The following is a 13,014-nucleotide window of genomic DNA, read 5'->3' as shown; positions in this document are numbered from 1 at the left end:
GGGAGTGCTGCATTGAGGGAGTGGTGTATTTAGGGAGCGCTGCATTGAGGGAGTGCTGTATTGAGGGAGTGCTGTATTGAGGAAGCGCTGCATTGCGTATGTTCTGCATAGAGGGAGTGTTGCACTGAGGATGTGCAGTATTGAGAGCATGCTGCATTGAGGGAATACAGAATTGAGGGAGTGCAGTATTGAGGGAGTGCAGTATTGAGTGTGTGCTGCACTGAGGGAGTGCTGCATTGAGGGAATATATTATTGAGGGAGTGGTGTATTGAGGGAGTGCTATATTGAGGGAGTGCAGTATTGAGGGAGTGCAGTATTGAGGGAATGCAGTGCTGAGAGGGTGCTGTATTGAGAGAGTGTAGTATTGAGGGAGTGCTGCATTGAGGGAGTGGTGTATTGAGGGAGTGTTGTATTGAGGGAGTGCAGTATTGAGGGAGTGCTGTATTGCGGGAGTGCTGCATTAAGGGAGTGCTGCATTGAAGGAGTATTGTATTATGGGAGTGCAGTATTAGGGGAGTGCCAGGTTGAGGGAGTGCTGCACTGAGGGAGTGCAGTATTGTGGGAATATTGTATTGTGGGTGTGCAGTATTGAGGGAGTGCAATGTTGAGGGAGTGCTGTTTTGTGGAAGTGCAATATTGAGGGAGTGATGCACTGAGGAAATGCAATATTGAGGGAGTACACAATTGAGGGGCTGCAGTATTGACTGAGTGCAGTATTGAGGGAGTGCTGCATTGAGGGAGTGTTGCACTGAGGGAGTGAAGTACTGAGGGAGTGATGCATTGATGGAATGCAGTCTTGAGGGAGTGCAGTATTGAGGGAGTGCTGTATTGAGGGAATGCTGTATTGAGGGAGTGCTGCATTGAGGGAGTGCTGCATTGAGGAAGTGCAGTATTGAGGGAGTACAGTATTGAGGGAATGCAGTACTGTGGGAGTGCTGTATTGAGGGAGTGTAGTATTCAGGGAGTACAGTATTGAGGGAGTACAGTATTGAGGGAGTGCAGTACTGAGGAAGTGCAGTATTGAGGGAGTGCTGTATTGAGGGAGTGCTGCATTGAGGGAGTGCAGTATTGAGGGAGTGCACTATTGAGGGAGTGCTGCATTGAGGGAATACAGTATTGAGGGAGTGCAGTATTGAGTGCGTGCTGCACTGAGGGAGTGCTGCATTGAGGGAATATATTATTGAGGGAGTGGTGATTTGAGGGAGTGGTGTATTGAGGGAGTGCAGTATTGAGGGAGTACAGTATTGAGGGAGTGCAGTATTGAGGGAGTACAGTATTGAGGGAATGCAGTACTGAGGGAGTGCTGTATTGAGGGAGTTTAGTATTCAGGGAGTGCAGTATTGAGGGAGTACAGAATTGAGGGAGTGCAGTATTGAGTGCGTGCTGCATTGAGGGAATGCTGTATTGAGGGAGTGCAGTATTGAGGGAGTACAGTATTGAGGGAATGCAGTACTGAGGGAGTGCTGTATTGAGGGAGTTTAGTATTCAGGGAGTGCAGTATTGAGGGAGTACAGAATTGAGGGAGTGCAGTATTGAGTGCGTGCTGCATTGAGGGAATGCTGCATTGAGGGAGTGCTGTATTGAGGGAGTGATGCACTGAGGGAATACAGTATTGAGGGAGAGCAGTATTGAGTGCGTGCTGCATTGAGAGAGTGCTTCATTGAGGGACTGCTGGTACTGAGGGAGTGCTGGTACTGAGGGAGTGCTGTATTGAGGGAGTACAGTATTGAGAGAGTGCTATATTGAGGGAGAGCTGCATTGAGGGGGTGCTGCATTGAGGGAGTGCAGTATTGAGGGACTGCAGTATTGAGGCAGTACTGCATTGACGGAGTGCAGTATTGATGGAGTACAGTATTGAGGGAATGCAGTACTGAGTGAGTGCTGTATTGAGGGAGTGCTGTATTCAGGGAGTGCAGTATTGAGGGAGTGCAGTATTGAGGGAAAAAATGAGGTCTGCAGATGCTGGAGATCACAGCTGAAAATGTGTTGCTGGTCAAAGCACAGCAGGCCAGGCAGCATCTCAGGAATAGAGAATTCGACGTTTCGAGCATAAAGGGCTGATGATGGGCTTATGCTCGAAACGTCGAATTCTCTATTCCTGAGATGCTGCCTGGCCTGCTGTGCTTTGACCAGCAACACACTTTCAGCAGTATTGAGGGAGTGCAGTATTGAGTACGTGCTGCATTGAGGGAGTGTTGCACTGAGGGAGTGCAGTACTGAGGAAGTGCTGCATTGAGGGAATACAGTATTGAGGGAGTGCAGTATTAAGGGAGTGCTGTATTGAGGAAGCACTGCATTGAGGGAGTGCTGCATTGAGGGAGTTCTGAATTGAGGAAGTGCTGTATTGAGGGAGTGCGGCGTTGAGGGAATATAGTATTGAGGGAGTGCAGTAGTGAGTGCGTGATGCATTGAGGGAGAGCTGCATTGAGTGCGTGCTGCACTGAGGGATTGCAATATTGAGGGAGTGCTGCATTGTGGGAATACAGTATTGAGGGAGTGCAGTTTTGAGTGCGTGTTGCATTGAGGGAATGCTGTATTGAGGAGGTGCTGCATTGAGGGAATACAGTATTGAAGGAGAGCAGTATTGAGCACGTGCGGCATTGAGGGAGTGGTGTATAGAGGGAGAGCTGTATTGAGTATGTGCTGCATTGAGGGAATACAGTATTGAGTGAGTGGTGTATTGAGGGAGTGCTGTATTGAGTGAGTGCTGTATTTAGTGAGTGCTGTATTGAGTGAGTGCTGTATTGAGGGAGTGCTGTACTGTGGGAGTGTTGTATTGAGTGAGTGCTGTATTGAGGGAGTGCTGTATTGTGGGAGTGTTGTATTGTGGGAGTGTTGTATTGAGGGAGTGCTGTATTGAGGGAGTGCTGTATTGAGTGAGTGCTGTACTGTGGGAGTGTTGTATTGAGTGAGTGCTGTATTGAGGGATTGCTGTACTGTGGGAGTGTTGTATTGAGGGAGTGCTGTATTGAGGGAGTGCTGTATTGTGGGAGTGTTGTATTGAGTGAGTGCTGTATTGAGTGAGTGCTGTATTTAGTGAGTGCTGTATTGAGGGAGTGCTGTATTGAGGGATTGCTGTACTGTGGGAGTGTTGTATTGAGTGAGTGCTGTATTGAGGGAGTGCTGTACTGTGGGAGTGTTGTATTGAGTGAGTGCTGTATTGAGGGAGTGCTGTATTGTGGGAGTGTTGTATTGAGTGAGTGCTGTACTGTGGGAGTGTTGTATTGAGTGAGTGCTGTATTGAGTGAGTGCTGTATTGAGTGAGTGCTGTATTGAGGGAGTGCTGTATTGAGTGAGTGCTGTATTGAGTGAGTGCTGTATTGAGGGAGTGCTGTATTGTGGGAGTGCTGTATTGAGTGAGTGCTGTATTGAGGGAGTGCAGTATTGAGTGAGTGCTGTATTGAGGGAGTGCTGCATTGAAGGAATACAGTATTGAGGCAGTGCTGCATTGAGGGTCTGCAGCATTGAGAGAGTGTAGCAGTGAGGGAGTTCTGTATTGAGGGTCTGCAGCATTGAGAGAGTGTAGCAGTGAGGGAGTTCTGTATTGAGGGTCTGCAGCATTGAGAGAGTGTAGCAGTGAGGGAGTTCTGTATTGAGGGAGTGCAGCATTGACAGAGTGTAGCAGTGAGGGAGTTCTGTATTGAGGGAGTGCTGCATTGACAGATTGCAAATTGAGTGAATGCACTACTGAAGGAGTGCAGTAGTGAGGGAGTGCTGCATTTATAGCAAAAAATCAGTGTCACATTAAATCCCGTGTCTTTTTATCCACAGCTGCCTGATGAAGAAGCAGTGCTCAGAAAGCTAGTGCATCCTAATAAACCTGTTGGATTATAACCTGTTGTGTGATTTTTAACTTTGTCCACCCCAGTCCCACATCGGCTCCTCCACATCGTGACCATTAGTATGGGAGCAGAATTAGGTCATTCGGGTTTGATCTTAGCTGTGTTATTTCTCGGGTTCTTTCTCCGGCCTTCTCCCTGTAACATTTAACCCCCTTACTAACCTCGAACCTGTCTGACTAACACATTTCCGTCACATTTGGAAGGACCTTTAGTGAAAGGTTCTGCTTTATTCATTCACTTGTCTTTCTTTCCGAACAGTTGTCTGGAAGAAAGATGGTGAGGTCCTGAAGTCGAGCCAGACCAACATGCTGAAGGCGGAGGGAGAGAGACACACCTTGTACATTCCCGCAGCGAGCACCCTGGATGGGGGCCTGTACTCCGTCAGTGCGGCCAATGAGGTCGGACTAGCCAGCTGCTGTGCGTCTGTCCAGGTGCGAGCAGGTACGTGACCGACAGCAAGCAGAGGCCTGCAATTACATATCACCCTCTGCATGGCCCAGGATCGCACAATGTTACATTAATTCCAGCTATTTGCTCCATCTGCCCTATTCTAGTGTTTCTACTCCATGTGCGGCTTCTCTACCCCTTTACATGTCAACTGACCCCGTCTCCCCCATCCCCTTCCCCATCATGTTTTGACCCTGTTCCCCTGAGCTACATTAATACTATTCACTGCCACCACTCCCCATGTTCCACATCCTCTCCTGCTAACAGACCTCTCTCCTGATCTTACTGTCGAATGAATATCTTATATTGATGGCAGGTTAGGGATGGATCGGCCATGGGAAATTACTCCCCCAATGCAGCACTCTCTAGTCTTCAGGTTAGGTGTGAGATCCTGATGAAGGGCTTATGCTTGAAGTGTCAATCCTCCTGCTCTGCAGATGCTGCCTGACCTGCTGTGCATTTCCAGCACCACACTCTCAACTCTGATCTCCAGCATCTGCAGTCCTCATGTTCTCCTAGGTGGGTTAGCTATGATGTAGGGTTAGAACGATCGGGTGGGAGGCTCTATGGAGCGTTGTAGAGATTTGATGATTTCCTCCTCGGTCCAGTCTTTCTGATTATGAGAGAGGTGCAGCCTTTCTTGACTGATAGGAGTTCCCAGTATTCCAAAGGGGAGATTGTCAAATCCATACAGATGGGCTGTACTGACCCTCCCCCCCCGCCCGAAGAACACCCCACCCAATTGCTGCATTTTCCACTGCCAATTCACTCTAACCTGCACATCTTTAGACTGTGGGAGAAAACCCATGCAGACATGGGGAGAATGTGCAAACTCCACACAGATGGTCACCCGAGGCTGGAATCGAACCAGGATTCCTGGTGCTGTAAGGCTGCAGTGCTAACCACTGAACCACCGCGTCACCCAATCTCAAAGCCTTCTATCAGTTAGTAAGTAAAGCCACTATAGTTCCACAGGGCTGCTCTCTCATAAGAGAGAAAGAGAGAGCGTGAGAGAGAGAGAGAGACACTGATGGTGATTTAACCCGAGGGTCACCACACCCCAGGCGAGGGGAGAGGTTGAGAAGGAGAGCACTTCATGGTAACCTCAGGTGGTGCAGGCAATGAACCCAGACTGTTGGTATTAGAGTCATAGACCTGTACAGAAACCGATCCTTCGGTCCAACTCATCCATACCGACCAGATATCCTAACCTAATCTCGTCCCATTTGCTAGCACTTGGCCCATATCCCTCCAAACCCTTCCTATTCATATACCCATCCAGATGCCTTTTAAATGCTGTAGTTATACCAACCTCCACCACTTCCTCTGGCAGCTCATTCCATACACGTACCACCCTCTGCGTGAAAACATTGCCCCGTAGGTCTCTTTATATATCTTTCCCCTCTCACCCTAAACCTATGCCCTCTAATTCTGGACTACCCGACCCCAGGGAAACAATTTTTTCTATTTATCCTATCCATGTCCCTCATGATTTTGTAAACCTCTATAAGGTCACCCCTCAGCCTCTGATGCTCCAGGGAAAACAGCCCCAGCCTGTTCAGCCTCTCCCTGTAGCTCAAACCCTTCAACCCTGGCAACATCCTTGTAAATCTTTTCTCAACCCTTTCAAGTTTCACAGTATGATTCTGATAGTAAAGAGACCATAATTGCATGCAATATTCCAACAGTGGCCTAACCAATGTCCTGTACAGCCGCAACATGACCTCCCAACTCCTGTACTACTACTTCACTATCTGATAAAGGAGTAGTAGGACCAATCAGAGACCACAAAGGGGATTTACACCTGGAGGCAAGGAGTATGACTGAATATTTTGCATCTGTCTTTACAAAGGCGGAGGATTTGTCACAGCCTCTTAACGGATGTGATCGAACTCATGGACTCATGGCTCTGAGCTGAGAATGGACACCCTCCCAAGCCTCCAGCCAATGGAGTGCGAGCAAGATTTAGGGCCAGAAAGATACAGCAAAATATTTCTGGGCAGTGATACCCAGCAGATAGCAGAGGGAGATGGTGGTGTAGTGGTAATGCCATCGGACTAGTAACTCAGAGTAGTGTCACAGAATCCCTACAGTGTGGAAACAGTTCATTTGGCCCACCATTCCACACTGACCCTTTGAAGAGCATCCCACTCAGACCCACCCACCTGCCGTATCCCTGTAACCCTGAATTTCCCATGGCTAATCCACCTAAACTGAGCATCCCTAGTCACTATGGACAATTTCCCTTAGTTAATCCACCCTAACCTGCACATCTTTGGGCTGTGGGAGGAAACCAGAGCACTCGGAGGAAACCCATGCAGACACGGGGAGAATGTGCAAACTGCACACAGACAGTTGCACGAGGGTGGGATTGAACTTGAGTCCCTAGTGCTGTGAGGCAGCAATGCTAACCACTGGGCTACTATGTCACCCCAATAATGTTCTGGGGACATGGGTTCAAATCCCTTCAGGACAAACAGTTAGAACAAACAGCCCTACCACAAATTCAACCCAAACTCTGGGTCAGATATGTCGATGACACGTTTGTAATCATCAAAAACACGGAAATAGAAAAAACACACCGGATCATCAACGCCACACTCACAGGCATCCGATTCACAAGAGAAGAAGAAAAGGACAGCCAACTCCCATTCCTAGACGTGATAGTACAGAGAACACCGAACGGAGAATTCACCACAAGGGTACACAGGAAAACAACACACACAGACCAAGTCCTAAACTATGAAAGTAACCACCCCAACACACACAAACGAAACTGCATCAGGACACTATTCAAAAGGGCCACAACACACTGCAGCACACCAGAACTGCAAAAAGAAGAAGAGGAACACCTATACAAGGTATTCGCCAAAAACGGATACCCGCGCAACTTCATCAACAGATGCCTAAGAGACAGACCACGGAACGAGGACATGCCACAACCAAAAGGACTAGCCACACTACCCTACATCAGGAGCGTTTCAGAACTGACAGCCAGACTACTGCGACCCTTAGGACTCATAACGGTACACAAACCAATAGCCACGCTCAGACAACAACTCACTAGAACGAAGGACCCGATACCCAACATGAGCAAAACTAATGTAGTGTACAAAATACCATGCAAAGACTGCACAAAACACTATATAGGACAAACAGGAAGACAGTTAACAATCCACATACATGAACATCAACTAGCCACGAAACGACACGACCAGCTATCCCTAGTAGCCACACACACAGACAACAAGCAACATGAATTCGACTGGGACAACACTACTATCATAGGGCAAGCCAGACAGAGAACAGCCAGGGAATTCCTAGAGACATGGCATTCATCCACAAATTCCATCAACAAACACATCGACCTGGACCCAATGTACCAACCACTACAGCGGACAGCTGAAACTGACAACCGGAAGTGGCAAGGACAGACCACTATAAATACCGGAAGAAACATCAAAGAAGCGCTTCGCAGGAGGCTCCAAAGCACTGATGATGTCGCCTAACCAGGGGACGAAACGTTTGCAACAAAAACTTCCAGCTCGGCGAACAGAACCACAACAACGAGCACCCGAGCTACAAATCTTCGCACAAACCTTGAACCCTTCAGGACAGCTGCTGGGAGGTAAATTCAGTTACTACATGTAAGCTGATTGACAGCTATCAGCTATAGTACAAACCCATCCGGGTCACTACTGCCCTTTAGGGAGGAAAATCTGCCATCCTTACCCAGTCTGTAACTCCACACCCACACCAATGTGGTCCCCTCACTGCCCTCTAAACTGGCAACAAGGTCTGGCCTTACCACATCTCATAAGAGGTGGGAGGAGGCCATTCAGCCCTACTGTGCTAACCCTCAGCTCTATTTGCCTGCCTTTTCCCCATACCCCTTGATTCCCCTCCCTGATTAAAAATCTATCCATCTCAACCTTAAATATACTCAGTGACCCAGTCAACACCCTGAAGGAAAGAGAATGGAAGTAGTGAGCAAGGGTATGTTGGGAAAGCAGGAGATTGTCACCATGCAATGATGCTTTATTGAGGAGCCACTGCAGGTATGATGGACTGAATGGCATCTTTCTGTGATTACAAAAGGAGGTTATTTCTAGGAACAAATCAGAGTCATCTAGATTTGAAACGTTAGCTTGCTGTCCCTCCCTAGATGCTGCCTGACCCGTTGTGATCTCCAGCATTTCTTGTTTTCGGAGGGTATTTCTACAGCATGATACAATGATCCATTTGGGAAGTGGATTGTCATTTGCCCTTCCCCCAGCTCTGCTGAGTATTGGAAAGACTCAATGCTGACTGGAATTGTACTCGCTCCCTATATAAAGGGAATGCCATGCATTCCTGGTGACGACATGCCCACTACTGTTTACTGTCTCTCACGCTCTCTCTCCTTCCCTGAAGGCTGGGTCACTGTGTCTGCTCACAGATATTCCCCAGCACTTTCCTATTTTCTTTGAACCCTCCTTCCCGACCCTGGATGAAGAGGACGCTTCTCCCTCTGCCCCCTCCCCCTTCCCCCAACCCATTCTGTTTGAAGGCTTCTGGAAATCTGATCCGGATTTAAATTGCAACGTTCTGATCTCCTGCAGTCTGTGACTGTCCTGGAATTGCTGAGGGACCTGTTTTGAAAGATTGGGAAGGAGTTGGGAAAGGAGTTTTGCTTTTTGCTCATCCTTGGAGGATGACAGTCGATGTTTCAGGGAGATGGATAGAGCCCTCTTGAGAGGGACAGCTAGCTGTGTGACAGGAGCTGCCTGGACTCCAGCTGTTTCCAAGGGTTGGATTGGAGACAGCGTACGTCGCTCAGCGATGAATTCCAAGTGGAGGAGAGGGCAGGGTAAAGGCTAACTCCTAACTCCACTTCCCTTTGTCGCGAGTCTGGTAAGAGCTAGGCTTACGATTTGAGGACGATATGTGGGCTTTACATGCAAATGGGTGTTTAAACCTGCTCTGTCTTACAACAATGACCAGAACACACTCCCCACCCCCACTCACTTCCCCTTCCAAACTGACCCCTCTCACTCAGCATGATGTCACCCGTCCTAATAGCTAACAGCGCATTTTGTCCTGACAATGTTCCACGCAGGCTGCTGGGGTCAGCTAACAAGCTAACAGGTGGTTACATTAATGCAACTTGTTGTTACTCATAGTAACATTTCAGAATCACTTTATTGGGGTTTCAGGAATGTCTTGGGGTTGTGAAAGGACCTCAAACCCCCTTTTCCCTGCCCTTTCTCTAACCCTATCTAACCTCTCCCCCCCCATCCCATCCTACTCCCTGGCCCCCCATAACCCTGTTTAAACTCCGACACTCTCATCAAACCCCATTGCCTCCCTAACCCCATCTAAGCTCCCCACCCTCCCTAACCCCCGAAAACCCTCAAGAAAAAACCTACAGCCTAGCAAGTCCATACCTACCCTCCGAAGAATAACCCACCCACACCCATTCCCCTACCCTATTACTCCACATTTTCCTCTGACTAATGCACCTAACTTCCACATCCCTAGACACTATGGGCAATTTAGCATGGCCAAGTCATCTAACCTGCACACAGACATGGGGAGAACATGCAAACTCCACACAGACAGTTGCCCAAGGCAGGAGTTATACTGCGAGGCAGCAGTGCTAACCACTGAGCCACCCTATAAAGCTTTAACAGACCCTAACACTGCTCTGTCATTACTGAGAGGCCTCTGGTGGTGGTGGTTTAACCTGAGGGTCACAGTGCCTGTGGTGAGGTTGAGAAGGTGGAACCCTCATGATAACCTCAGCCAGAGTGGGAATCAAACCCACGCTGTTGCTGACTGCCTGAATGATCTCTCTAGGCAAAAGTGAGGACTGCAGATGCTGGAGATCAGAGTCAAGATTAAAGTGGCGCTGGAAAAGCACAGCAGGTCAGACAGCATCATGAAGGACTCCTAGCCGAAACGCGATTTTCCTGCTCGTGGGATGCTGCCTAACCTGCTGTGCTTTTCCAGAACCACACTAATCTTGACTGATCTCTCTGTAATCTATCAGGCTTTAGCCGGAATCCATGGGACGGAATCGATATTGGGAATAGATAATGAGTAAAGAGTTATTAAGGCACAATTGGCTGACTATCTGACTGGGAGAGTATATGCATGGGGAATGAGTAATCACAGGTTGGAATTTGTGCTGTGTGAACTGGATTTCAAACACTACTGGAAATGAATAGGACTGACCCATCAGGCATTTAACAGCAAGGACCACACCCTTTAGGTAGCGCACAAGGAGTATTCAGAAAGAGTTGCCATCATCCCGTTTTCGCCTGTCTCGGAGAAATCATGGCCAAGCCTCCTTTATTCCTGCAATATTGAGTGTGATTTGGTCACCCTGCCCCCGACCAGTCTGAGGAAGGATGTTCTGGTGATAGAGGGAGTGCTCTGGCCTATCACCTTCACCTCCCATCTACCTATCGCCTTCCGAGCTACCTTCCCCCATGCCCACCCCCATCCCATTTACCTCTCAGCCTCTTCCCCCCCCCAACCATTCCTGATGAAGGGCTCTTGCCCAGAACATTGATTTTCCTGCTCCTCAGATGCTGGCTGACCTGTTGTGCTTTTCCAGCACCACACTCTCAACTCTGACTCTCCAACATCAGCAATCCTGTCTTTCTGCTGATCCCTGGGATGGCACGATCGATGAATGAAGAGAGACTGGATTGGTTAGGATGATAGTGGAGGTGGGGGGATGATGGGTCCAGCAGCCTATATTTTCTTTAATGTTCCCTCCTAGTAATCCTGGGCACCCCCCCCACCCCCTCAGGATAATGAGTGTCACATTCTCCCCGTCCTCCAGGTAAAGACGCTCCATCCCTCAAATCTTTCAGTAATGTTTAAAAACTTCCTTCAAACCAGAGAGACTTCTTCCTGGCAATCCATGAGCTTCCCCGTGTCTGACTGTGAAGGTGGAAGTGGCTGTATTTACAGTCACTGTCTGTCACAGACTCCAATCCACTCAACAATGGACACTCTGTAACCCTCTCCAAGTAAAGACATTTCTCCTCATCTCAGTCCCAAACAATTCACCCTCATCCCGTGACCGTTCTCCAACTCCCAGTGTTCTAGATTCCCCCCCACCCCACTCCACTCCATGGGCGGCAACAACAGTTCAGAGTGAACTCAGCTGAACCCCTTCAGAATGGTGTATGAATGACAGTGATCGTCTCTCTCTCTCTTGCTCCATCTCCCCCTCTATGTCTCTCTCCTATCTTTCTCTCCCCCCTCACCCTCTCTCTTCACCCCCCCACTCTTATCCCCTTTCTCCTGTCTCTCCCTTTCTCCCCTGACCATCCCTCTCTCTCTCCCGATACCACCTCACTATCCACCTCCCTCTTTCCATTACTCCTTCTTTTTGTCTCCCCCTCTCTTTCCCATTGTGTCCCCACCTTGCCTCACCCCTCCCCTTTCCACCCCCCCTTTCTCTCCCCCCTCCTGTCTTCCCTCTCTCTCACCCCTCCCTTCTCCCTCTCTCTCTCTTTCCCCCTCCTCTCTCTCTCTCTCTCCCCCTCCTCTCTCTCTCTCTCCCTCACCCCCTCTTCCCACTTTCTGTCCTCCTCCTCCCTCTCCCCTCTCTCTCCATCTCCCTCTCTCCCCAACATTCTCTCCCTTCCCCCTTTCTTTCTCTCCCTTCTCTTTCTTTCTCTCTCCCTCTCTTCCAATTCCCTCCCCACTCCTCTCTCTCACCCTTCTCCCTTTCTCTCCCCCTCCCACCTTTCTCTCTCTCCCTCCCGTCTCTCTCCCTCCCTCTCACCGTCCTGTCTCTCTCTCACCCCCTCATTCTCCTGTCTCCCTCGCTTTCTCCTCACTGTTTCCCCCACCCCCCATGATGGTGCAGACTCCACGGCAGACCGGAAATCATTGCCCCTCCCCACGGAGCTGTATAGTCCCATCACGTCGGATGAGGAGTACCTGAGCCCCCTCGAGGACCCCATCGATTTGACGTACAAGGGGAGACAGGCCCTGATGCTACCAGAGAACCAACTGAGTATCATAGAGACCCACTTCAGAGCTCCACCCAGTTTTCAGGTTGGTGCAAACTGAACCCCTCCCCACACTATTGCCGTGTGGAATGTTCCGGCAGCTGCCTGCTGGATTGGGGAATGGTATCATCGATTTGGCTGTCAGGTGTACAAGCAGGAGTAGGCCACTCAGCCTGTCCAGCCCGTTATAGCGAGCTTTGAGAAGATTTGTAGCTCAGCTTGAGGTTCTGGATGTAGGTTTGCTCGCTGAGTTGGAAGGTTTGTTTTCATATGTTTTGTGGTTGGTGATGTCATTTCCTGTGGTGATGTAATTTGCTGTTCTTTTACTCAGGGGGTGGTAAATGGGGTCCAAGTAAATGTGTTTGTTGATAGAGTTCCAGTTGTAATGCCATGATTCTAGGAGTTCCTGTGCATGTCTCTGTCTAGCCTGTCCTAGGATGGATGTGTTGTCCCAGTCGAAATGGTGTCCTTCCTTATCCGTATGTAAGGATACGAGTGAGAGAGGGTCATGTCGTTTTGTGGCTAGTTGGTGTTCATGTATCCTGGTGGCTAGTTTTCTGCCTGTTTGCTCAATGTAGTGTTTGTTACAGTCCTGGCACGGTATTTTGTAAATGACATTAGTTTTGCTTGTTGTCTGTGTCAGGTCTTTCAAGTTCATTTGCTGCTGTTTTAGTGTGTTGGTGGGATTGAGGGCTACCGTGATGCCAAGG

General features: G+C 49.0%; 1 protein-coding gene across 1 annotated transcript in view; it reads left to right on the top strand.

The window, feature by feature from the left end:
* The window catches only part of spega (striated muscle enriched protein kinase a), a 198,003-nt gene that overhangs the window by 22,739 nt on the left and 162,250 nt on the right, over positions 1-13,014 (top strand). The window contains exons 4-5 of the mRNA XM_060827721.1: positions 4,101-4,283; positions 12,160-12,350. Coding sequence (XP_060683704.1) covers positions 4,101-4,283; positions 12,160-12,350 — 374 coding nt within the window. The remainder of the gene's footprint in view (positions 1-4,100; positions 4,284-12,159; positions 12,351-13,014) is intronic.

This window comes from Hemiscyllium ocellatum, chromosome 7, assembly GCF_020745735.1.
Source record: "Hemiscyllium ocellatum isolate sHemOce1 chromosome 7, sHemOce1.pat.X.cur, whole genome shotgun sequence".
Classification (NCBI taxonomy): Eukaryota; Metazoa; Chordata; class Chondrichthyes; order Orectolobiformes; family Hemiscylliidae; genus Hemiscyllium; species Hemiscyllium ocellatum.
This window is presented reverse-complemented; position numbering and strand designations above follow the sequence as displayed.